The sequence below is a fragment of the Nicotiana sylvestris genome, chromosome 8 (assembly GCF_000393655.2).
Source record: "Nicotiana sylvestris chromosome 8, ASM39365v2, whole genome shotgun sequence".
Lineage (NCBI taxonomy): Eukaryota > Viridiplantae > Streptophyta > Magnoliopsida > Solanales > Solanaceae > Nicotiana > Nicotiana sylvestris.
The window spans coordinates 186,774,925-186,802,856 of record NC_091064.1 but is presented as its reverse complement, the minus strand read 5'-3'; the positions used below and the strand labels follow the sequence as shown (position 1 = coordinate 186,802,856).

Here is a 27,932-nt window from a genome sequence, read left to right as displayed (position 1 = left end):
TCTCAGGTACCTGAGTATCCACTTGACTGCTTCCCAATGTTCCTTTCCAGGATTTTCAAGAAACCTGCTGACAACACCAACTGCGTGAGCAATATCAGGTCTAGTACATACCATTGCATACATCAAGCTTCCGACTGCTGAAGAATAAGGAACTTTAGCCATGTTCCCTTTCTCCTCCACTGTTGTAGGACACATCTTCTTACTCAACTTTAGATGACCAGCAAGAGGTGTGCTGACTGGCTTAGCATTCTTCATGTTGAAGCGTTCTAGTACACGTTCAATGTACTTCTCCTGAGATAGCCACAACTTTCTACTTGTTCTCTCTCGAACTATCTTCATCCCTAGAATTTGTTGTGCTGGGCCCAAGTCCTTCATATCAAATGACTTGGACAGATCTCCTTTCAACTTTGCTATCAACCCCTTGTCTTTTCCTACAATTAACATGTCATCCACATACAACAACAATATAATAAAGTTATTCTCAGAAAATCTTTTGAAGTATACACATGGATCAGAATAGGTCTTTAGGTATGTTTGACTTTTCATGAATGAGTCAAACTTCATGTACCACTGCCTTGGTGCCTGCTTCAATCCATAAAGACTCTTATTCAATTTGCACACCATGTGTTTCTTTCCAGCTACTTCAAATCCTTCTGGCTGCTCCATATAAATCTCCTCTTCCAAATCTCCATGAAGAAATGCAGTTTTCACATCCAACTGCTCCACTTCAAGATCTAGGCTAGCTGCTAAGCTCAAAATTGTTCGAATAGAAGTCATTTTGACAACAGGTGAGAAAATTTCGTCAAAATCAATACCTTTCTTTTGTTCGAAGCCTTTAACCACCAATCGAGCTTTGTATCTGACCAGCTTGCCATTTCCATCTTTCTTGAGTTTAAAGACCCATTTGCATTTGAGTGGTCTTTTACCCTTTGGAAGTTCAACCAGCTTGTATGTGCCATTTTTCTGTAGAGATTCCATCTCTTCTTGCATAGCTTTCATCCACTGGTTCTTTTCTGGATGGGACAACACCTCCTTAAGACTTTCTGGCTCCCCCTCATCACTGATGAGGACATACTCTGTGGAAGGGTACCTGCATGACTCTACCCTTGGCCTCTCTGATCTCCTCAGAGGTTGAGGTTGTTCTTCTCCCTGAGTGGGGTGCTCCACTTCCTCGACACCTTCATCAAGTTGCTCCCCCTGCTCAATAACCTCACCAGGTTGCTCCACCTGCTCGGCAACCTCGTCGGTTGTACTTTCTGCACTTGTGGGATTGTTAGAAGTAGAAGGAATAGTAACAAAGTTAGGAATTATACCATTCTTCGCCTTTTCTAACATGTCAGCAGCAGTTCCAACTTCACTTTCTCGGAAGACTACATCTCTGCTTCTGATGACCTTCTTCTTTACAGGATCCCACAGTCTGTACCCGAACTCTTCATCTCCATATCCGATAAATATGCAGGGAACAGATTTATCATCCAGCTTTGTTCTCTGCTCTTTTGGTACATGTGCAAAAGCTCTGCAACCGAACACCTTCAGATGCGAGTAGGACACCTCCTTGTTGGTCCAAACTCTCTCTGGGATTTCAAACGCCAACGGAACTGATGGACTCCTATTGATCAGGTAACAGGCTGTCTGAACTGCTTCACCCCAGAATGACTTAGGCAGTTTAGCCATTCTGAGCATGCTTCTCACCTTCTCCACAATGGTGCGGTTCATCCTCTCGGCTACGCCATTGTGCTGTGGGGTTCCAGGAACTGTCTTTTCATGTCTGATCCCATGACTTGAACAATACTCTTCAAATTCCCTTGAAGTGTACTCACCTCCATTGTCACTTCGGAGGCGCTTTAGCTTTCGACCCGTCTCCCTTTCTACTAGAGCATGAAATTTCTGGAAAACTTGAAACACCTGATCTTTGGTTTTCAAAATATAAACCCATAATTTTCGTGAAGCATCATCAATAAAAGTAACAAAATATTTGTTACCGCCCATTGATTCAATTTCCATTGGGCCGCAAACATCAGAATATACTAAATCAAGTATATTCAATTTTCTTTCAGACGATGTCTGAAATGAGACTCTATGCTGCTTACCAAATAAACAGTAGTCACAAGGTTTTACCGTTGTACCTTTGGCATAAGAAATGAGTGATTTCTTGGCAAGAATCTGCAATCCCTTCTCGCTCATATGACCCATTCTTTTGTGCCACAAATCTACAGAAATCTCATCTTGTGCCGCGTTCAATTCACCTTGGCATATTTCTGCATTTGTCCTGTACAACGTGCCACGAGCAACTCCCTTTGCAATCACCAATGATCCCTTAGTGAGTCTCCACTTTTGATTTGCAAAATAACTCTCGTATCCATCTCGGTCTAAAGCAATTCCCGAGATCAAGTTCATCCGCAAATCAGGTACATGCCGCACATCCTTTAGAACCAATGTGCATCCGACATTTGTCTTGATACAAATGTCACCAATCCCCGCAATCTTTGAGTAACTTGTGTTACCCATTTTCACTGTGCCGAAATCACCTGCTACATATCTGCAAAAAAGATCTCTTACCGGTGTGGCATGGTGAGATGCCGCTGTGTCAACCACCCATTCCGACTCTGGACCTGACAGGTGCATGCATTCCTCTTCCTCATTTATAAAGAGGACAACATTATCATTATTTTGCACCATGGCGGCTGTGTTGTCGTCATTCTTCTGGCCACTGGTTTCACCTTTGCCCTTCCTTGGATTTGGGCAATCTCTTTTGAAGTGACCTGGTTGATTACAGTTGTAGCAATTTCTGACTCTTGATTTGGATCGGTTCTTTGACTTCCCACGAGCTCCGGATCTACCATAGTTGTTCGAACTCCTTTGATAACTCCTGCCTCTACCTTCTGTGATGAGAGCCTGTCCTTGATTTTCAGGCTTCTTTCTCATCTTCTCATTGAGTAGAAGAGCCGATGTGACATCTTTCAACTCAATAGTAGTCTTACCGTGCAGGATGGTTGTTGCCAAATTATCGTACGAAGATGGCAACGAGTTCAATAGCAAGATGGCTTTATCTTCTTCCTCGATTTTCACTCCGAGGTTGGCAAGCTGTGTGATTAGTCCGTTAAACACATTTAAATGTGACAAAAAATTCGTACCTTCACTCATGTGTAGGGCGTATAACTGCTTCTTCAGGTACAATTTATTTGTCAGCGTTTTGGACATGTATAGGCTTTCCAACCTTGTCCAAATTCCACGTGCAGTGTCTTCATCAATGATGTTATTTACCACATCATCTGATAAGTGCAACCTAATTGCACTAGCAGCTCTTTCATCCAAGTCAGCCCAATCCTCAGCTTTCATGGTATCAGGCTTTTTGGAATCAACATCTAGAACCTTGTGTAATCCTTGTTGGATGAGCAGATCTCTCATCCTTCTTTGCCATGTTGAGAAACCGTTATCTCCGTTGAATTTTGCTACCTCGTACTTTACTCCGGACATTTTTATTTTTCACCAAGTATAGTACTACCGACAGTGAATAGTATTTCAGTGAACGAGCAGAACCTGTGCTCTGATACCAGTTGTTGGGAATAAACCCCTTACCAAAATAATATTCACGGTAATAAAGCGGAATAATAATGTAGCACCGAGATACGGTAATTAACAATAATAAAAGAGTAATAATGACACCAAGATTTTTACGTGGAAAACCCTTCTGAATAAGGGAAAAAACCACGACCCCGAGAGGAGCAACTGATATCACTATAGTAAGGAATTTTACACTTTGTAGGTCGGAGATAAATACTCCAAAGACCACTACAACACTCAAAAGAAATAACCCTCTTTTGATATTCTCACCTCACTACAATATCGCTCACTCTCTATTTTCCTCACAGACTATTTTCTTATACCTTGTCTGTGAAACCTCACTCTTTCTTTCTCTCTTTGTTGGTGTGTAGAAATGAGAGTTGAAGCTCTCCTTTTATAGCCAAAGCTTCACTCTCTAAAGCCTACCATATTTGACAATTTACACACACTTTTCACAATTCAACAAAGTTGGCTACCAAACCAAAGAAATTCAACAAAGTTGGCTACCAAACCAAACTAATTCAACAAGGTTGGCTACCAACCAAACCAAGTCAACAAGGTTGGCTATCAAACCAAAGAAAACTCTTATGAGGCACATGCCTAATATTTCTTCAATGAGATGGACATCATCATATTGTACATACCTTTGTGAAAGAGAGAGAAAAAAGAGAGCAAAATCAGAAAAACTTTAAAAAACGAGAGAGAAAAAAATAGAAAGAAGGCAATATACAAAGAGAAGGAATCCTTTAAGCATTGACGATTTCCTCTCACAATTTTGCTAATCCAAATCAAAAGCAGGAAACATCCCAGAACTCTATAAATTTGTACAATCATTGTTGAACCATGTCCGCCTCCAACGGTAACAACACGAGTGATCAAGAAGTTGATTTGCTACACCAGAGTATCAGGAAAATAGATATACTGCTAGCTATCGAGATACCCTCGTTCAAAATGATACTACTTTCACTGATCCCTCATTCCAATTTCTCAGTCAAACATTCCAAAATATCGATCTTTTTAGTGAACATGACAACCCCTTCAACTTCATTCCTATTACAGCAGATGACAAGAATCGCCTATACAACACCTGGAAACAATCTGTTATTGTCAAACCACTAGGAAGAAAACTGGGCTACAAGTTTCTCAAAAACAAGCTTCATACACTTTGGCAACCTATTGAACCCTCCAACCTTATCGATTTAGGGAACGACTATTACCTTACCTACTTACAAAACTACCATAAAGTTCTGCACTTGGTTTATAGGTTCTCAGTATATTACATTTCGCAATTGGGAGCCTAAATTTTCGATCGCAGATGATACTACCAACTCTTCAACCATTTGGATCTGCTATTCAAGCTCCCTACTGAATATTACGATCTGGATATTCTTAGGAAAATAGGCAACAGGATAGGAGTCCTCCTTAATATTGATAATTGCACTGTGCTTACTAGTAGGGGCAGATATGCGCGCCTCTGTGTTCTTGCGCCGGTTGGGAAACCTCTTCCTCAGGAAATTCTACACCTATGTGTTCTCAATGTGGTTACATTGTCCATTTAGTCCGTTTATGTACCTCATCAAATATTTCTCCATCTTACGACCCGCCGATGAACCAACATGAGGGCCTCTCTAACCAAGTCAGCCTCAAACACTTGTCAGAATCCACGTCAACTACAACTAGTAACATTTGGCATACAACATCCTATCCCCATAGGAAAAAATCCCAAAATACAAATTCAACTACATCCCCATTCCACCTCAGCCCACATATACAAAAATTACCTATACCCTCGAACCCACCTCCTGCTTCCAAAAAAACCACCTACGCTTCTATTTCACTTACCTCTCAAAATTTTCCAAATATTTACTCCTATAACAATGACAGATTGAGCCCAATTCCTGATCGTAATCCTAAATCTATTCCAAACATTCAATACCTAACATTAGACATGCAACACTCTACAACACCTAAATAACCCTTTTACGATTCTCGAAGAGGTGCCTATAGCACAACCTACCTCTGTCCCTCACACTTTGATATTTGAAGCTATGCGTACACAGCAACCTGAGATAACTTCAAAAGATATTATAGAAAAAACAAGCAAAATGTGTCACTATAGACACCTGATTTTTTACCCTCCCCGAGAATTTTCACATTTTTAGCATAAATATGTAATTTAGGGTTAATATAGCTATTTTGACTATTTTTGCTTTATTTCGTTGCAAAAAGAAAATTACAAAAAATATATATATAAATTTTTAGTTTATGTACTTCTCATAAACTTGAAAAACACAAAAAAATAGTACCTTATTTTGTACTTTACATAATTTCGAAAATTACCAAAAAATATAGTTCTATTAATGTTTTGTAGTCATTTTAAATTTTGAAAAATACAAAAATATTACTTTATATTTTGTCTTTATATAAAAAGGAAAATTACAAAAAAAAATAGTTTTATTAATATTTCGTAGCTATTTTAATCTTGAAAAATATTAAAAAAAAGATATAGTTTTGTTTAAATATTAGTCTTATTTTGGTAGTTATTTTGCTTACATATGATTAGTCGAACAACGTCGTGTTCTTAATCGATTCCGGGCAAAAGAATAATATTCGGGTTCAAACTACCCGTTTTTAGGCCTAATTTCGGACCTAGCCCATAATAATCCGAGTCCACCACACATGAGGGGACACGCGTGGGGAACACGGACGGAATCCCATACACGGGGAACCCACCGCGCATGGGGGACACAAACCTTGGACCCCTACACACGTGGGGTCCACTTTTCTTGGCTAAAGCTACAAATGCACGGGGTTAGACAGATTTTTAAGGGGCTGGACTTGGAAAAATTTGGAGGAGGACTTGGAAATTTTTGAAAGAGGAGGGCACTGTTCATTCTTCTTCCTCCTAAAGAAAAAACCCTAGCAACAACCCAACCAAAAACACCACCTCCATCGTCACTTTCCCCATCGCCTACAACCGCCGGCAATCACCATTGCTGCTTTAGCTCGCCGTCCAGCTTCTCCGTCGACCACTGCCCAAACCACCACAAAAACACCACCTCCTTCCTCCAGCAACCACCCGCGAACCCTACTGCCCAAACTACTAGCCCATCGTCACTCTTCCTCCTCCTAGTTCCATCATCCCGTCGTCACTGTCCCTCAGCTCCAGCTCCACCAAAACAACCATTGCTGCCACCCAGAAACCTCCATCGACACCGTCCAAACACCATCTCCGACCAGCCTCCCTCCCGACAGCCCAAAACCACCATCAACAAGCGCCACCACCCAAACACCACATCCAAACACCTACCCAAACCACCAGTCCCACTCCCTCACGTCCCAAAACGCCATAACCATCGTCGTCACCCCTCCGAACTTCCCTTACTCCGGACCTCCATAGCTGCTCCTTCCTCAAGCCAAACGACCATCGGAACCCTAGCAGTAGCAGACCCTACTGGACTCCTTCACGTCCAAACACCACCACCCAAACACCACCACCAAACAGACCTTCCAGCAGCCCTCCACGCTACCAGCTCCCTCCATTGAAACCAGTTCCATACACATCTCGTCGACCACCCCGTCGAGCAGCAGTTGCTGCAGCTGTTTCACGTCCTTCCCCCATCGTCTTCCCCACCTCCAAACACACTTGATACAACCTCAAACCACCAGCAAAAATAGTTCTGAAACCAGCTGAAACGTCACCCAAAAACCAGCCGAAACGCAACACCAAACCACCCCAAAAATAGTAGCCGTCGCACCATGTTTGCCGATGAACAGAGGTTCATTTTAACTGTGTAAGAACACCCAAGTTCAGTCGATTTTTTGAGTTGGGTTCAAGGTTTCCGGCGCCGACGTGGGTCTCGATCGGATCGCTGTTTGTTGTTGTTTCGCTTTATTAGTAACCGAATTTGCGGTTGTTCTTAGCTTTTATTTGGTCTTGCTAAGTTTGATTCTTGCTGTTGAGGTATGTAGCTCAGTTTAGACAATGTAATTGTTATAAATGATTAATTGAATATCATGATATTATTTAATTTGTTCACTTTGTGTCTGTATGTGTGAGGTTAGTTTACTTGTGTACTTGATGACTTTAAATTACTGCAACTTTGGTTTGGGAAATGTTAGCTTGTTAAGTTTTAAATGGATGATGAAAAATGGATTAATGACATAGCAAGTTGAGTTTAGCTATTGTAATATAAGGCTGATGTTATGCTATTGATGAGTCGTTCTAGTATGCTCTCTTCGCGAGCTTCATCGAACTGCATTTTTGTATTTGGTTTGCACTTCCTTGCTGTTTCTAATTTCTACAAACACTACTTAATGTTGAATTTTAAAGAAGCAACTTCTGCCAGTCATTGAGTCTTTTTCTTATTTTTTTTGTAAGGTCAATGATGGAATGAATTAACCCTTTAATTCTGGATACTCAGACGTTGATTTTGAGGTTATTACATAGTTATTTGCTTAATTGTTCATGGTCGTGCAAATCTCAAATTTTAGGATAATAGAATCATGACATTGTAGTTTGCTTTAGGAACAATTAATAAATAGTACATTATCGTGATTATGGGTATGGTTCCCGTGGCATAGTCATGATATCTAACTCCCAAATTCGGGTGTGCATTTCATGTAGCGTGGCTTGCAATATATTTTAATAACCTTGAATTAACTCGTTAAATAAATAAAGTAAAATGTAGTTACTTTAAGCTTACCTTTTTAAAATAAAAATGAGACGAGCCTCGCCAGATAAAAACGCACAGATTGCGGGGCCCTCACCAAAATGTCCGTGTTAATTACTTAGAACTCGGGATAGGCCGCTTAGCGAACTCCACGGCCTTACCCAAAATAATAATACACTAATCCCTTTAGACGCGCATTTTAATAAATCTTACCTTCTTTAACTCGGGTGCACATTTATGTGACCCAAATCCAAATCTCAACCGAGTCGAGATATGTCAACAACCACGAGTGCATTGATGTAACGTGGTTCGAGATATGTTTTCACGACGTTGCAATTCTCGTAAAATATAATAATAAAAGCAGTCAAGAGTAAAAAATTGCACATAGGTTTAATTTGTATAAAAATCAGATAATCAAGCCGAATATAACAGTTGAGCGACCGTGCTAGAACCACGGAACTCGGGAATGCCTAACACTTTCTCCCGGGTTAACAGAATTCCTTATCCAGATTTCTGGTACGCAGACTGTAATATGGAGTCATTCTTTTCCTCGATTCGGGATTAAAATTGGTGACTTGGGACACCCTAAATCTCCCAAGTGGCGACTCTGAAATAAATAAATAAATCACGTTTCGATTGTCCTTTAATTGAAAAAAACTCCCTTGTGCCCTCGCGGGTGCGGAAAAAGGAGGTGTGACAGTCACGACCCAAACCGATGGGTCGTGATGGGCACTCAGTACCTTACTCAACCGAGTACCAACATAACGTATCTTTTCATGTCATACTATTATAAATAACTGAGCCGGAGAGGCTGCCGAGAAATAGTTAGAATAAAATAGGTAATGTCAACTTATACATAAGACATATGGGCCTCTAAGACCAAAATGACCACTTGAACACTGAACATAGGCCGACAAGAACATACAATCTTTTACGTACATGACATCTGTATACAAGCCTCTAAGAATACATAATTTTCATAAAGGTCGGGACAGAGTCCCGCCATACCAAACAATACACATCTAACTCATACTAACCAAACAAGCAACTTCGAAGCAAATAGAGCGCACCAACATCTTCCGCTGAGCTGATAGCCTACTACGAGGGCTCTCGACCTTTCTATCGGGACCTACGGGCATGAAACGCAGCGTCCCCAGGCAAAAAGGGACGTCAGTACAAATAATGTACTGAGTATGTAAGGCATATAAATAAGTACATAACAGACATGGAGGAAATATATACTAAATGACTTCACCTGTAAGTCTGAATAACTTTGTAAACCATGAAATAATTATAGTATCCTGTATATGCGTATGAATGTCATGTCATGCATAGGTGCATGTTTCATAACATCATCAGCTTCTGAGGGCATCCCATCATATCATCTTGGCCACTGTGGCAAAATCATCAACGTATACGAGCTGATCAGGTGGTGGTGCGTATATAACGTTGTAACCATTTCCCATATCCCATATACATATATTTACATATATACGCGTATATAACGTCATCTGGTCATGGGTCAATGAACATGTATAAATGGGTGAAATGCATGAAAAATACGTAAAAATCTCAATATTCCATCCAGATAAACTTTTTTTCAACTGCGTATTATTCTGAGACCCATGAACAGAAGATAATAATAATTCTCACGGGGAATCAAGAATATAGACACCCCTAGTATCTCTATGAATAGAGTAATTTATGGAAATTATGCATTTGCTCGTTTCTTCAGTATAATTTGGACCGTGCCAAAAAAAAGAAGGGATGATCTTAACATACCTGATTTTTTAATATGAATACAAGATTTAAACTAAAAGTACTAGATTCGATCGAATCAGTATGCAACCTTCTAGCTCCGCCATATCTGTAAGTCTAGCCTTTATTGTATAAGTTACAGACATGAATAATTTTAATGGTTTTAGTCCTCAACCTTTTGAAAAATACGAGTTCTTAGATCAAGCAGGTATAAAAGTCAGGGTGTAGGAGTAGACAATTAAGAGCAAAAAGAGATGAACGGAGGGTGGGCAGATATATATATCTGAATTTATTTACTGTTATTTTCAAAATAGCAAACTTATAGAACCACAATTAATTCCAATACTTTAGTTGTTTTTTCATTAAAAAGGCTGTTATTCCTATTTAATTTAGTAGATAAGAGTAAATGCTTTATAATAACATATATAGTAATCATTTCCCATATCCCATATATATATATATATATATATATATATATATATATATATATATATATATACGCGTATATAATGTCATCTGCTCATGGGTCAATGCACATGTATAAATGGGGGAAATACATGAAAAATACGTAAAAATCTCAATATTCCATCCGGATAAACTTTTTTTTAACTGCGTATTATTCTGAGACCCATGAACAGAAGATAATAATAATTCTCATGGGGAATCAAGAATATAGACACCCGTAATATCTCTATGAATAGAGTAATTTATAGAAATTGTGCGTTTGCTCGTTTCTTCAGTATAATTTGGACCATGCCAAAAAAAAAGGATGACCTTAACATACCTGGAGTAAAAAAAATTCCGTATAATATTCTTGGAAAATATTGCACCGTACTCCTTTAGAACCGCAAAATTTTTATGTTATTACGGTTCTAGTCAATTCTTGTTATAATTGTTTGCAATAATTTTGTTGGAGATTTTGAAATTTGGCATCTGCTTGGAAAGTCAAATTTAAGATGAAAGAGTTAAATTTGATTCTCACTAAATGAACTAAGAATTTTGAAAGACCAAGCTTTTAAAATGACAAAGCTTTTCTTGCAATTCTTTAGTGACTTACACGTTTTAGCCACTAAGCACATATGACTAATTAGTCATATGTTTGAATGGTGGCCTACTATCACGTGACGAGTAGGGTGGAGATTATTAATTTTTACCCACTTATTAGTTAATTAGTTAATGTCTCGTTATTCGGTAATTAACCAATTACCCATATAATTTAAAAATTGCCTCAAATTACTTAAAATTCTACTTATTTTTAATATACTTTTTATACATTATACTACTGTGGTCATATGGTATCCTACATGGTATCAGTTCATAATTATCGGGTATTATCGCTCGACCCGTATTTTATCCCAAATGTCAAACTTGGACGAAAATTCATTTCCTTTGACTTGTTTCCCCTCTCACCTTCACGGATTTATTTATTACTTGCTTGAAATAGCATAATCCTTATAATCTCCGAATAATCTTTTTCTTGGACTGATGTCAATTACCTTACGACAAATTCAACGTACAATACTACAAGGTGCAACATCATCGTAATGTAGTACTGCGGGACGTGACATCTCACTTTCGGGCTCTCATTAATTTATTTATGGCGTATTTTCATGTAAGAAAATATGGGGTATAATATCATTCCCCCCTTTGGAACATTCATCCTCGAATGTTGACTGATGCGCTTATTGTTCTCATATCTCATAGCTCTTGCGAATACTTTAGTAGTCCTCTTGCCATCTAGGCAACTGTTCTGTGAATAAGTCCAAAGGCCAGGGCATTCCCCCCTTTAAGCCTCTTTCCCACGCTATGACTTTCATCGAATTCCTTCCAATCTCGTAACTGTTGCTACCTTCCATCATGCACCTTCTACGATACTAACCTTGTAAGTGTGCCTATGCGACTCTCCTCTCCTTTTTTCTCCAGTTTTTAGCCAATCCTGAAGTTCTTCGCTTGGTATTTTGTCGAACTTACGATTATTGCTATATCTTATTTCATAGACCTGGTTATCCATTCGTATGACTTTACTGCATCTACATAGGTCATACTATATCATAACTCTTACCTCAATTTCTCATTACTGAGGTCTGCTATCAAATCCCAGGTTACTTTCCTTGCTTATCCCATACGTATAAATCTATGCCCTCTAGTGCTTCCATATTACTGTTCATCTTAAGAATGACTGCCTAATCTCCTCTCATACTTTATAACTTTTATCCATCCATTGTTGATTCACCTCAATTTTGATCCATAATCCACCCCTGATAACTTAACCTTTTATGTAATATTGCTAGGATTCACGTTTTATCGGAGAACATCTGAAATGATTAGATTGATCCACCTGGGACGATACCCTGCTTTCGTAACTATATCTCACTGCATCCCAATGTGATTCACCTTACGTGGATATTTTAATCATGTCCAATTCATGAGATCCCTTTCTTTTATTCGTTAGATCATTACTCAATCGAAGGCCCAAACATCATTTTTTTTGTCTATAATAATTACACCCTCATTCTATTAACAGGGAAGCATTCCATCTCTTCTGAATGTTATTAGTCTTAGACTCATTTGAGTTCATTCAGGCTATACTGAACTTTCTATAACTTAGAGAAACCATTAGCTTTCTTGTTTTCATGGGTTTTAATCCCGAGGACTTATCCGTTCTCGTCACCATCTCATTCGCCCTTTCTCGTTCTTACTCTTGTCATAAAACTTTGTCGCTTTACTATACTTTAGCTTGGGACCTATACATATCTATTTATACTATTCGCGACCTTCCTTCAACTTGCTTTCACTATAGATTTCCTTATGTTGTTCTGGAACATCAAGCGAGACATCGCATTATCTCTAACTATTCTTTACTCTCATAATTAGGCTTTTCGATACCTAGACCATATGGTAGAAGATATGTTACTGACGTCGCTGCTATCATTCCTAGATATTAAATCCCCGCGCTTCTAGCCTTCTATCTCAAGTATGGAATATTCTCAACCTTCTGCTTTTGAGTATCTCGTTCATTGTTTACCTTTACCTTACTTTCCTTAAAGCCCCACATCACATCTTCTATCTCTTTCATGACCTTCCTTCCATATAGGTATAGTTCACATCCATGTCTTGAACTTCTATTATAATACATGCACCTCTTTACACAATCGCGTGAGAGCTGTGAGCACCTAATTTTGACAATATTTAATTTCTTTTGTTACTTCTTCTATGTAAATATTTTAGGGGGTTTTAACATACAAATTTTTAGCTTTATTATACTTTTTATTATAGGTTAAAAATACAAAATTTTAGAAGGTGAATTATTACTATTAATATTATTTTATTTTTATTCTTATTTTTAAATAATAATAAAAAATCCAAAAAATATTAATTTTTTTTAAAAAATTTCGGGAGAGATTTAAAAAAATAAGAAAAAGGGAAGTATGGAATTAAAAAAAGAAGTAAAAGTAGGTGGAATTCTCTTTTAAAAAAGTAAAAGAAAGTGAAAAATTAAAAAAATAAAAGTAAAGTTTTGTGGAAATTTTTAAAAATAAAAAGTAAAAGAAAGTTGGAATTAAAAAATAATATAAAGGTAGCTGAAAATTTTAAAAAATTTAAATTAAAATAAAGTAGAATGTTTTAAAGAAAAGCAAAAGAAAGTGGATTGTTTTTTAAGAAAAGTAAAATAAGTGGAATTCTCTTTTAAAAAAGTAAAAAAGTGGGATTTTAAATAAGTTAAAGTAATTAAAGTTGGAATTTAAAAAATAAAAGTAAATAAAGGTGGTAATTCTTTTTATAAAAAAAGAAAAGCAAAATGTAAGTGGGATTTCTTTTAAATTAAAAAATAAAAAAAAATAAAATTTTTTGATTTTTTTTTGAAAATTCTCCTATAAATAGAAGAGAAATATTTGAAGAAAAGAAGAGAAGAGAAGAGGGAAGAATATTGAGAGAAAACAAATCTTCTTCTTCTATGCTAAAGAGAATTTCTACTAGTTTTATTCTTTCTACCTATTTCTTTCAACAAAAAAAATACATATAGTCATTCATTACCTTGTTTTAAAAAAAACCTCAAAACAGGAGCTAAATCACACCAAAAATCAAATCCAAAAGCTTCAAACTCAATTTAAAAGATAGCCCAAAATACTAGCCCGAAGAGGTCGAAGTCGAGTTCGGTTCGAAAGGTTTCCGCTCGTTGCCTCTGATTGTGGTTCATTTGCACATTAAATTTGATGGTTGTTTGCTCCATATGTATTGAATAAGATCTTCATCTATAAAAGGTTCATTCTTTTCTTAACCAATGTTTCCATTATTTTTCTTTCACCGTATTTCCTTTTGATTTGTATATTATATTTTGGTTATCTACCAACTTGAAAGATATGAACAAAAAAATGAAGGAAGAGCATCAAGAAATAGAATTCGTGAAAGACAGAATGAGTTTCTTCAATGAGATTGTAGTTCATAGGGAAAGATAGGAAAATGTATTCAAAATGGAGAGAGAACGATGTAATAGCTTGGATCCAAATTAAAGGATGTTAAGTCAATAGCAAATTTGATACCGACATGGGTGATTAGGTCCATAATAACTCAAATCATATATTTCTTCAATAATAATTCCATATTCATAAATCATGACCTTGCAATAATCTCAAAGTAGTTTTAGGAAGAAACATAATCATGAATATTTGTAGTTTGCTTTAAATTGAATACAATCCTTTTAGAATAATCGAGGCGCGCCATGCCAAATAAAATCTCAAAACTCATGGCCCTCATTTAATTAATTTTAATCCTTAGAAATCGAGGCGTGCCATTTAGTTGAATTTTCCATGGCTCTCGCAAACTTGAAAGTGCGTAGTTGCTTTAGGCGCGCTATTTTTTTTAAAAAAAATTAATTTCCTAAACTCGGGTGTGCATTTTATGTGACCCAAATCCAAATCTCAACAACGTTAGATAAAATGTGTCGTGGACCGCGGGTGCATTTCATGTGACGTGGTTCAATACGTGTTTTATATGACGTTGAATTTTTCCAAAAAAAAAATTAATTAAAAGCGGCTAATAAGTTAAAAATTTATCATAGGTTGAAACATGTTTTAAAAATCAGATAATTGGCCAATTGTAATAGTTTAAGCGACCGTGCTAGAACCACGGAATCCGGGAATGCCTAACACCTTCTCCCGGGTTAACAGAATTCCCTACTCAGAATTTCTGGTTCGCAGACTTCAAAAGGAAAGTCGAAATTTCCTCGATTTGGGATTTAAAATAAATCGGTGACTTGGGACACCAAATAAACTATCCCAAGTGGCGACTCTGAATTGAATAATTAATCCCATTTCGAATAATGTCACTTAAATTGAAAAAACTCCCTTATATACCTTCGGGTGTGTAAAAAGTAGGTGTGACAAAAGCTTCATACTAACTTCTTATGAGGTTGGGACACTTCTAACTGGCTTTATCGTAGAGCCATTATAGAATATGGCTACTGCATTATTTCTCTTGTACCTTTGATAGTTAGAGTGATTCTGCAATATTCTCAATCACGATTTCTATAATTTTCAGGGTCCAATAATCAGATTCCTGATTTACTTCGTTGATGTATCTCTTTAGTTTCCTCCTTCTTCTGATCAGCCTTTATGTATGCTTAAGCTACCTACCGATATGTGGTTCATGGTATTAGTTATTACGTTTAGACTTTCATAGGTGCTGAGGAATATCCATGATACAGTCCTTTGTCTATGACCTTATATCAGATCTGGTATTTAACACTGACCAAGAAATCCATGCAACTCTCCAGGTAAGTCCTACTTTACCACCTTGGAATTTTTCTGTCATTTATGCAAGCACCAATCTTAATAACTTAAGCTTAGGAAAAGCATGCGAAAATTTCATAATACTAATCATAACCCACGACTTATTTGTGGTGATTTTAATGAGGTTATTAATGTTTCCGAGAAATTTGGAGGTAAACCAGTTAATAATAGTAGAATATTTGCTTTTCTAGACTGTATTCATTATATTTGTATGCATGATTTAGGCTTTACTGGTTCATGTTTTACGTGGACAAATAATCGAAAATTCACAAATAGCCTTATTTTAGAAAAACTGGACCGCTTTCTAGATAACTCTAATTGGCTCCAACTTTTTCAAGACTCCTCTGTCCTCCACCTCCCTCACACACATTTAGATCACTGTCTTATTTTACTAAATTTTGCTAAAGTAACCACACGCCCCTCATCAACTTTCCATTTTGAAACCATGTGGATGAGTCACCCCGAATTTACACCTCTTGCTAATAATAATAGTTGGTCTCATAAGGATGATTATTTAGCTACACTTACACAATTCACCAGTGTAGTCAATAATTGGAATCATACTTGCTTCGGTAATATTTTTAAGAAGAAGAAGATCCCCACATCCAGAATTAACGGTCTCCAAAGAATGTCTCCTAATCGTAAATCGGATTTCTACCTGACTTTGGTGCATACCCTAATACAAGAATTTAACCTTCTCCTTCAAAATGAAGAGGATTTTTGGAAACTAAAATCTAGAGTTCAAAATCTTCATGATGGAGATGCTAATACCAAATTCTTTCATCTCTCTACTGTTCATCGACGCCGTAAAAATCGAATTTTTGGTCGTTATGATTCAGTTGGCGATTGAACATTTGACCATCCCACTATCCTAAACCTTATTACTGATTATTTTATTACTACTTATACTACAGAAATACTTCTAAGACTTAAACAAGTTGTTGTGTAAGCACCGAATGCGCTCAATGATACAGATTCGTGCCACCTAGTACGCCCACTCACTACTGTAAAAATTTCTAATGCAATTTACTCTTTTCAGCCTCTTAAAGCACCTGAACCAAATGGCCTCCGCTCTATTTTCTTTCAAAAAAAATTGAGCTAATACCCGAGAGGCAATTATCAAAATATGCTTCGATGTGTTTTCAACTGACACTATTCCTCTGGACATTAATCAAACATATATCACTCTTATTCCTAAAGTCAAGAGTCCCAAGCGAATAACGCAATTTCGACCTATTGGTCTTTGTAACACTATTGATAAAACTATTACGAAAATTATTATTAATCGCCTTCATCCTTATCTTGATTATATTATCAACCCCTACCAATGTAGCTTTATTCCTGATCGTCGAACCATGGATAATTCTATTATAGTTCAAGAAGTTGTTCACTCCTTTATGAATAAAAAAGGCCGCCAAGATCACATGCTACTCAAAATTGATTTAGAAAAAACTTTTGACCGTTTAGAATGGTCTTTTATTCACTACTCTCTCTTTAGTCTAAACTTTCCTTTGCCCTTGATCTCCCTAATTATGAATTGTGTCTTATCCTCCTTATTTCCATCCTTGTCAATGGAAAACCGACTTCTTTCTTCTCCCCGACTAGAGGTATTCGTCAGGGAGACCCTTTATCTCCCTACCTCTTCATTAGATATATGGAAACCCTTACCAGGATTATCAATTTATCTACGGCTAATAATACTTGGAACAACATCAAACTATCTAGTAATGGCTCTGTCTTATTTCATCTAATCTTTGCTGATGATCTTATCTTATTTGCGAGAGTGAATACCAAAAATGCTACTACTATTTATAGTGTGCTTCAACAATTTGGTTCTCTTGTGGGCCAGAAGATCAACCATGCTAAATCCAAAATTATATTCTCTCCGAATACTCCTCAATCTACACAATTAGTTGTCTCCACTATTCCTAATATGTGTATCTCTACTATGGTAGGTCAATACTTAGGACTTCCAATCACAAACTTTCAATCTAAAAGCCAAGACTATCAATATATCTTAGACCGCATGAATAATCGTCTTCAGGGCTAGAAAACTAAGTTTCTCAATCTTGCCGGCCGAACCACTTTGATCAAATCAGTCCTTGCTTCCATTCCTACATATGTCATGCAAGCTAATATTTTACCGACTAAAACTATAAAAAGTATTGACAAAATTCTAAGGAATTTTCTTTGGGGTTCTACACCTAACAAAAAGAAAATTCACTTAGTTAAGTCGGATAATGTAACCTTATCACGCCAAAAGGAGGTCTAGGCATTCAAAAAACAAAAGGCAAGAATTTGGCGCTAGTTGCGAGTTTAGCATGGTGATTCTGCCACAAACCCTATTGCCCCTTGGGTTAAAGTTCTTTCTTCTTAATACCGTCTAGCTCGACCTACCACACTTAACACTCCTCCTCGGACCAATACTTCCTTTATTTGAAAAAGTTTCCTCAAGGGTTATACATTTACTACCAAGGGAACTAAGTGGCATTTTGGATCGTGTTCTGATATCAATTTTTGGCATGATATTTGGCTTCCCAACGATTCCACGCTTAGGAGTCTTATCCAGGGTCCCTTACAACTATTTGAATCTACCTTAACACTATCCACCTTTTAAAGAATAATCAATGGCAATTTCAAAATCTTTCTTTTATCCTCCCTCCTACTATTTCTACCCTCGTTCATAATACATACTTCAACCCTTACTCATCATGCCCCGATACGTTCTACTGGTTCCCCCAATCAAAGCGGCACTTTTTCTACAAAATCGGCATACTAACTATATCTCTTGGAACTTCAATCTGCTGAGATGAATGCTGTCGCACTCTCCTGGATTTGGAAGCTACATATACCCAATAAACTTAAAATATTCCTATGGTTAGTGCTGTAAAACCCGACTTCCTACCGCTGCTTACCGTCACTCTTTACATATTCTTCCTCACCCCACCTGTCAACCATGTCGTTGTGCTCCAAAAACCATAAAACACTTGGTTTGGGACTGCGAAAATGTCAAACCATTGTGGACTTTCTTCGATGTTAACATTAATGGCCCCAACTTTAACGATTGACTTTACGATCAATGTCGTCAAACTCAAAAGCCTTTTAGCTACCAAGGCACAGGTTCCTACGATGTTAATAGTTCCCTTCATTCTTTGGCATATTTGGATAATACGGAATCATAATCTTTTTAATAACCTTCACAATCAGGTATCTTTAATAATATTATGTACCAATTTCACTTTCTCTCACTAGTTCATCATCCTACAACTGTCACGCACACTCTTTATATTAAATGGCACCCTCCACCTGAACACTTTTTCAAACTTAACACGAATGGTAACTTTGATCCAGCTACCCTAAAAGCTGGTACTGCAGGGATACTTCCTAAGCATAATAGTCAATGGATTCGCGGATTTACAACCAACCTAATTTGCTCCATTGCAACTGAATATGAACTAACAACACTTTTGTTTGGTCTACAGTTAGCTAAGGAATTAAAATTGTCTCCCCTTCAGATAACCATGATCGAACATGGAAATGAACTTCACCCACACATTCTTTTTGATTGCACGTCATTGATGCTGGAGCTGGGTCAAGTGGAAATTAGGCATATTTACCGCGAAGCAAATACTATCGTAGATGTCTTGACTAAGCATGGATTGAACCTCACCCCTCATATGGCAAGCAACCGTGGCAACCCTTATACTACTTATCCCCCTCCTTTGTGTTACTCGCTTTCAATAACCACTATTCCAGGGACTTGTGCTCGAACAGTCCAGTTTGTAATAACTATAACTCTCATGTTACTTAGTTATTTTTTTAATATAAGTATCTGATTTAGCAAAAAATAAAAAAACTAATTATATATCTTTCCCTCTCCGGTCTCCTCTATAAAATCATCCTGAAAATTCAAGAAACATCTTCAAGGTACTCTTAACGGCGTCGTTATTACTGACATTGAAAACATTCCCTCCACAGCACAAAGATTTCAACTTTCTGGAAATTCCCTTTTGATTTTCCATACTCTGCTGCTTCTTCTCCAGCCACTTCAATGGTTGCTTCACAACGCCTTCTACTTTAGTCCTTTCCACTCAATTTATCAAAGTATTCCTCGATTTTATTGACTTCGTTTTGTTTAAATTGCAGGAAGAGCAAGCTTCAAGTAGTGGAGCATCATCATCATCATCACAACCTTCATTAGACGATTGCTTAAATCTACTGAGAGGAGTAAGAGATGAGCAGCGGTTAGCGGGTTTGCTTCTAGTTACAAAGTTTTGCAATAAAGATGACCACGCCGCCATTCGCAAGGTTTACGACGCAGTCGGACCTCAATTCCTCCACCGCCTTCTTCGTACTGGTAAAGGGGTTTTTTTTTTTTTTTTTTTTTGTTTATCGAATTTTTAGCATTTGAATTGGTAGTTAAGTGTGTCAAGGGATAACCCTGTGCAGTGGCGGAACCAGGGACTTATATAAGGGGATTCGAAAAACACTAGAATGCGGTAAAGCAACCTTTTAACCCCCTTTATCCCTAGAATATAATTTTACCTTTGGTCAAGGGGGATTCAACAATGTATATATAACCAAAAAAATTCACTTTTTCCCTGTTCCTCAGTATAATTTATAAATTATAGTCAAGTGTCTTTCTTTTTCCCTTTTGGGGCCAAGTTGGCGAGCTTGCACTTCTAGAATGCAAGGTTGCTCCCACTCGATCCTCTAATTTGCACTTAAGGTTCTTTTTCCTGATTTTCCTTAAAAAGATAAATTACTTGTCAGTATCCCAATGTAATGGGCCCAATTGGTTGGGTTTGAGTTGTAGTTGACTGATTGATTGATTGGAGTTTTAGTCTGAAAATTTGTTCTTAATAGGAACGGGGAAAGGAAGTGATGGCCCCGGCGATAACCGTGATGCGTACTTGCAGTTGTCAATCACTGTTCTTGCAGCATTTTGTAGAGTTCCCGAGATTGCGGCTTCTGAAGATATGGTTACTAAGATTCCTCTCATTGTAGAGATGATGTCCGCAAAGTATGTTCACTGGTGAATCATTTCATTGGCAATGTCAGTTCTGTAGTTTATGTTGCCATTATTAATTGGTGAGAGATTCCTTTAGTAAATGCAGAGTTAGTTAGAGTTATTTCTGCTGTTTCTGAAGTAGTTTATTTTATTGTGCCTGAGAGCTCAATGATCTAGTTTGTTACTGTGTGGTTCCTTTTTTTTTTTTTTTAAAGTTACAAGTACATTTGCCTTCTCCATTTCTTCTTCCAAATGTGTAACATTTGGCACTTTGTTACACTTCCAGAGCAGGGTCACCTATCATTGAAGAATGCTATGAATTTTTGTTTTTGGTCTCAACGGCCAATGAAGAAGGGGTTAAAACCTTGTACGAATCTGGTGGCTTGCATGTGGTAGCTTCACAAATGTCAATTCTACCAGATGGTATTTAGTTTGATCATCTGAAACATGTTACTTTTTCTAAGGATCATGGTGTCACCTTATCACTCCACGCTTTCCATTGTCTCTACAGCCCTTTTGCCTTTTTAAATTGTTTTCAGGTTCTCATATGATTGAACTTGCTATGAGACTTGTGCAAATCATGGCTATTAAGCTACCCTCAGAAAATGTTTATTCTGAGCATCCAGCTGATCTATCAATGGTGGTGAGTCTACAAGCACTGAGTCCGTCTGATAGAGTTTTTTGGTGCAGTTGTTGGAGTCTCAATCTACGGCATACGATGAATTTTCACGTGCACTAAATTTGTGTGTTATATTTTTGTTTGCGGTAGGTGGCTGCAGTTGCAAAGCAGTTTGCTGTACTGCAGAGTGCACTGAAGTTTGAAGCACTTCACCTGCTATCAACTATCCTATCCAACAGTTATTCTGTATGTTAGTTACTTTGTATTAAACACATGTACTATCTTTTCTTTTGGTGTAACATGGTCATATATTCTTGCTAACATGCTATCAACTGTATTAAAAATTTCAAGATATTCTGTTATATGATTTTCCATGTATTGGATAGCCAATAGATTGATTTGTTTGTAGTTATCATATAGCATACTTGCAGGCAGTCGTTGCTCCATTAGGCAACTTCTCTAGCTTTATTCTTTATATATAGAGATATTCATTATCTTTGTATCCTTCATACATAGTAAAAGAAAGCTTTAAAATGAATCCATTAAAATTACTGGTATATTATTTATGTGGAACTAGAGGTATAGAATTGAAAAAGAATACATTCGAATAACCAATCAAAGTTTATCGTTGTATATAGAATGAAAATTGATAGAGTGTAGTCCTGCTTATCGGGATTTGCTCTTAGTGATCTTTTACAATATACAGTTTACCATTTGAAGAAGGCTTGATACATTTTATCTTGCATTCAGGCATGAGTACTTTGTTTGCTCCTTGAACCCCATACATGCTCCTTTCTCCATGCCTCTATAGTTTGGAATCTGGCTGTGACTTTTTATACGCAACTTGCAGGTGCCTGTATATGATGCACTTCGCTTGATGAAAAATGATGTTTGGTCGACAAACATGCGCATTGGTATTGTAGCTATCTTGCAGAATCGTGTCGGTATGTTAACATTTATGTATAAATATATTTCTTTATCCATATTGCATATCCTTGACCTCGTGAAAGTAAATTTTGTTACTTAAGAGAATATGGGATTGAATGTGGAGGCCTAACGTATCTATACAATGAGTGCCATAGAAATGCGGATGCTAAGATGAATTCTTAATTGTACAAGATTGGTGAACATTATAATAATCATTGCAGATAGAGGGTTAATAGTAACATAGAGGATAAATAAGAGTCGGTCACCTGAGATGGTTTGGCCATGTCTTACATAGTGCATTTCCATAGGTGTAACAGTGTGATGATTGTAGGCACTAAAATGGGACGATTTAGATCTAAAATCATGTGGATTGAAGTTTCCTCAAAAGACCTACAATCTCGTGGAATCAATATGGATTTAGGTACTAACAGAACATCCATATAGGTGTCATAGTATCTAGTTAGAATTAGGTAACGACAAAGGTTTAGTAGTTGTTGTTACACTTACTTTAGGTTCAGATTTGCCAAAAGTTTCTTAACCATAGTTAGAGACTCGTATTTTGGTGTAGGAATAAATACGAACTTTAGAAAACCTCTTATTTGCCTTAAAGCACAAATTATTTATCGGTGTCGAGTTAAATGGGACCAAGTAGAGCCAAATGGATTTGAAGGATTCATATCGTCGACTTCTCCTAGTTTGAGATTGAGGTTTAGTTGATTGATTGATTGAGAGAATTCTAATTTGATCCCAAATTTCGTTATTAGTACTCTATTTAGTGTATGTCAAAAAACCAGGGAAGCCGAGCTCTAAAGGCACCACATAAAGGGTATTCCAGCTTAATCACTTCAATATTGACTCCTATGCTTCCTAACTGGAACATTTTCCCAGTTCAGTGAAAATTGTGCATGGTTTTTTTCCATATTAAGTTGTTTTGAGGTCCTTTTTATATACATATATCTATTATTTTAATTCTCCTCCTCCTCATTTCTATCGTAGCACCTTCGCATAAGCTTCAGGCTCTTATTCTGGCTGAGTCTGTCATATCAATTGTCGGTGAAGGGTGGCTAATTGGGGAAATGAACTTAACTGATTCCCAGGATTCCCTGCCTGCTGACAGGTAAAACAGAAATTCATGGTGTGGAATTTGTGTTCCTCTTGCTTTAATTTGCCTCTTCCATTGGCTTATCTCTGACGTAGGACGTGGAAAGCATTAAGTGTCTCTTCATCTCTTCAGGTGTATTCTGCTTGTTTTGGAGTCATCCAGGGTTGAAATTGCTGTGCTTTTAAATGACCTAGCATACTTAAAATATGAAGCCTCCAAGGAGTCCTCAAATAGAGAGAATATTCTTGTGAAGCAGAGGAATCTTGGCGTAGCCTTCTCTTTGGTTGAAAAAATAATTAAACTTATTTCAAGTTTTGGTGGCGAAGGTATGTGCCTATATGTTTCTTATATTCTCAGAAACTTTTCAGTATTATTTTACTGAAGACATTAATATGGAACCCGATTAGTGCTAAAAAATTTAAAATACTAAGGTCATGTCCACTTGTACTACCCTTTACAGTCAATTTTTGTCAAATAGGAAGCCTGGTTCTGGGGCTGAGGGTGTATTTCATTTGCATGTATCCTTTGCTGTTATCTCTTGATCCAAGAGAAGAGAGAGATGTTAGGAGGTGACTTATGAGCTGTTCATTTAACGATAACCATTTGCAGAGTCAACTGCTAATGCTGTTATCAGTGAGAGCACTTTCACAAAAATCATTTCTGGGCTCAATGAGACAATTGGTGTTGTTTTGGACTATCTACGAGATGCTAAGGTACTATTATCCATCAGTGCCTAGGAGAAAAATTATAGCAAGTATGCTCACACAACAATGATGTTTTGGCAGGAGCATGGACAGATGAAAGGGGATGATCTTCTAGCAGCAGTGCGAGTAATTGGAAGGTATGAATCCCACTTTTCCTTCTGTGTGAATGTCGAAAAAAGTAGAAAAAACTGTGGCTGCATAAAAAATAGTCCCCGAGAGAACTGTTCGTATTAGCACTGTAATTTTTATCAACCGTACCTGCCTTTGCAGGTGATATTCTTAGAGAAGTAAGACTTTCCATTGAACAGATTTAGCAAAATCCTTGATAGTATAAGTTTCTAGTTTTTCGTTCTTCAAATTGGGATCAATTGCTTCTTCTGCTCGTGCTTGAGTTTTATCACCTTGTTGTTCTCTTATATGCTTTTCTGCCATTGTGAGTTAAATTATTTGTTTGTTTCTCTTTTCTTCGGATGTACTGGGTCAAAAATTCATCTGTTGACAAGCTTTATTCCCAATTTCATTGCTCATTCAAATAGGAAATTTCTTTTACTTCTGATTCAGCTTCCTGTTGTAAATGGATGCAATTGCACATCTGCACATTTATGGGTGACTTGAAGTCTACAACTTCCTGGTTTCATCTGCTAGTTGGAGAGTTGTTGATTTTTACTCCCATCTTGAAATTTGTGAGGAAGTTGAAGTTGAATTTGTTCCAACAAAAACTTCTTGCCATATTTGTTGGTGATTGGAGTGTGAACTGGATTCCATTAGAGAAATTTCTAAATAGTGAATGTCTTTTGTTCTTTCAGCTATCTTGCAGAAGCACCTCATGCATGTAAAGACAAGGTCACGGCACTCCTAGGTTATATGCTTTCAATTGAAGGGGAAGATGAATTGAGGTTTGAGATTTCTATTACTGTTTTGGTTGGCTAACATTTCTCTCAATGCCTTGAACATGCGGCTGACGTGGAACTTGACATGGTTTCAAATGGCAGTCCTTTTTATTCCATCTGTTTTTTGCTTCCAATGCTGTGTCAAATAACTCTCAAGACTGGAGGTTGTAAAATTTTAGCTTCCTCAGGTGCACTCAGAGAAGTGAGTCTCACTTTCATTCTGATTTCTAAGATTAATACAGCATATTCGCGATCACTATGAACCAATATTTTTTATGGCAGCTGGCACTCCATTTATGTCCTTCTCTTCGTATCTTGATCCAAAGGAATGTATTTAATCTGCAGGTCGTTGGTTGTCTCATTGCGTTGATTGAACAAAACAATTATACATCCAAGGATAATGGTTCTATATTCTTGGCGTGCGACACAGTCTTGAATCTTCTTCTAAAGGTAGTTTCCGCACAACAGCATCTTATTGGATGAATTAGTTATGTGTGTATGATGTTATTGATAATGTTGCCTCTCATGAACAGCGCGAGCAAATCAAATTTCCCTCAGATGATCCCAGTTTTATCAGACTTTTAGTTGCATTGTCACATTGGGCAGGTAACATCTTTAACTCAACCTTTTTGCACTTGCCAAGCCCGATTTCTTGGTGTCCTCTGCATTCATTATTCATGCCTCCCGTCTGTAGCATATCCAAAAAGTTGAAAACTAATGCCCATCCACTTTTTGCGAAGAGATGTAACTTTTAACTAACCAGTATCTAGTATCAAGGAGACCCCCAGGGCAACATATTTGCTTACTTCTAACCTCTTACTTCCACAGTTTAAGGGAAACAGAATGGGAAGAGAGAATTTAATTTAATTAAACTAGGAAAAGGTTTCTGTTTAGTGGTAGGTCATTGCTGCTTCCGTCCAAGGAACTTCTGATGCTTCAAAATGCACCACCTAGAAATCTTATATCTCTGCTATCTGTATGTGAGATTGTGAAGCTCTTTTCTGTTGCTTGCACGTGAGCGCAAAAAGTAAATACCAAAGGCAAGGGAGGGAGAGCTTGTTCAATTTTATTTTCTTTTTTCGTTGTTTTTTGTGTGCATGCCTGTTCAACATTGCTGGGCGGGTTGTAGATGCTTCAAGCTGAGATACTGCAGTTACTAGGGATAATGTCTCATTATTAGGGATGTCAATCTCCTGAATGGACCTTCTCAAAAGATAAATCTCCTGAATGGATTTCTGACATCATTTACCAGTAAAACCAGAGCGTGGTTGATTGTCGACCTGAAATTTATTTATGTCAAAATAAAAGGAGAGCTGTACTTCAGTAACAAATTATTCTTCCATGTTGTCATGGTAGATGCGCAGTTTCTCTCTACCAAGACGTACTGTCTCGATCATTTTTCACCTAGTTGATTTCTGGTTGCTTTTATGAAGTTGCTGAAATTTCTATATTTGCATTCCAGAGGGTACGGATGATGCATCTATTGTCATGATGGCATCAAGCATCTGTTCACTTATACTTGATTTGAAGTCAGAGGAAGCTCTTCTAAATCATCCCGACTTTGCTGCTGGCAATATTACTAGTCTGTCGAAGCTCATTGGACGAAGCTTTGCTATGTGTGGTCAGGTAATTCACTGGCTTATGCTTCAACCCTTCTGTTATACCTAATTGGACTGTACATCAATAATAGCTTTTTGATATGTTGGGATTACTCATAAGCAATCTCAGCAACCGATCCTCCCCACCCTTCCTCTTCCTCCCATTTAAAATGGACATGAGAAAAGAAACATGCCATAGAAATGATCTGTTAGTTGTGGTTTCTGATACTCCAGTTGACAAATTATTTTTCTGGCTTAATTCAGGAGTTGATGTCCGATGATGCTAAAGCTGAAGTTGATCTATTCCAGATAATTAGCTCAGGTTTGTAGTTCTCTTATATTAAGAATGTTTAGTTGTTCTATTTCGTATATTCTCTTTCTTCTTAGCTTTGAAAAAGTTTTGAGAAACAGTTGCTTATTCTACTTGTGCTATCTAAATTTGGTATAGCATATTCATCATGGGCTGATCGATTCCCTCGCATTAGACAAGCTGTCGAGGGCTCACGCCCTTTTCCATTTCAACATGTTTCATAGAAATCTTGTTCACTTGATGAGGTATGTTTGACTTGACTGTAAAATTCTGGTAAAGATCGATTGATTTACCTTCTGTGAAGGGTGATGTCTTTCTGCAGTCATGAACATTTCATTCATGTATTCTGGACTTTCCATTGCCCAGGATTCTGGATATTTGACCCTACCTATAGCTTTCAATGGAGCTTTTGCACTGGCCAAAATTGCAGTGTAAAGACATTGGTGTTTCCGTATATTGCCTAGTGAGTAAATCTTCTGAGGGGGAATGCAGTTGACATTTTGGGCCGACTGACGAGCAGTGAATTCAACCTTTTCCTAACAGCTGTATGGATCAAAGTTCTAAGGATGACCAAGTCAGATGATGTTCTAAGATGCACAAACTTGCCTATTACAAGCCTTTTCTGATCTTCCAAATTTTTGCATATGTATTAGCCTCTTGCACGTCTTTGCACTCGTCGTACCATTTTCCTAAGGGAAGAGAGTTGCTGAATATGGCCCATCACACAGTATTGGAAGCTAGTTCTGTAAATTAGTTTGTTAATCTCCTTGTACAAAATAAGTGTCTTAATTAGTTCTCTTTGGTCATATTTAGGTCTCTTCTTACCTTGTTATTGGTAAGCATATTAGAGAAGGTAAGGTTGGACGATACAAGCCATGTGCCAAAAGGAAGATTCTTGTGTCAGCCTAATTTTTCTTTCAAAATTAATTGATGTTCAATCAATAATCAGTATTAGAAAAAAGAAGAGAATATTATTTGCTGATTTGC

At 37.3% G+C, this 27,932-nt stretch overlaps 1 protein-coding gene across 1 annotated transcript; it reads left to right on the top strand.

Annotated features, from left to right (window-relative positions):
• The first annotated feature begins 19,263 nt into the window (after positions 1-19,263).
• LOC104236275 (uncharacterized) lies at positions 19,264-27,927 on the top strand. Its single transcript, XM_009790190.2, has 19 exons — positions 19,264-19,838; positions 19,931-20,141; positions 20,651-20,807; positions 21,082-21,218; positions 21,335-21,438; positions 21,565-21,660; positions 22,265-22,358; positions 23,338-23,458; positions 23,576-23,769; positions 24,053-24,156; positions 24,229-24,284; positions 24,954-25,043; positions 25,140-25,239; positions 25,383-25,487; positions 25,571-25,643; positions 26,500-26,663; positions 26,900-26,957; positions 27,084-27,190; positions 27,312-27,927. The coding sequence occupies exons 1-18, from the start codon at positions 19,836-19,838 to the stop codon at positions 27,167-27,169; spliced, it is 1,953 nt and encodes a 650-aa protein (XP_009788492.1). The 5' UTR covers positions 19,264-19,835; the 3' UTR covers positions 27,170-27,190; positions 27,312-27,927.
• The last annotated feature ends 5 nt before the right edge of the window (positions 27,928-27,932 follow it).

Bases quoted from the DNA above. Each gene is read 5' to 3' on its own strand.
- LOC104236275 (XM_009790190.2), top strand. The intron at 23,459-23,575 runs GTAAAACAGAAA...TCATCTCTTCAG, and splicing joins GATTCCCTGCCTGCTGACAG to GTGTATTCTGCTTGTTTTGG. The intron at 25,240-25,382 runs GTGAGTCTCACT...TTTAATCTGCAG, and splicing joins CCTCAGGTGCACTCAGAGAA to GTCGTTGGTTGTCTCATTGC.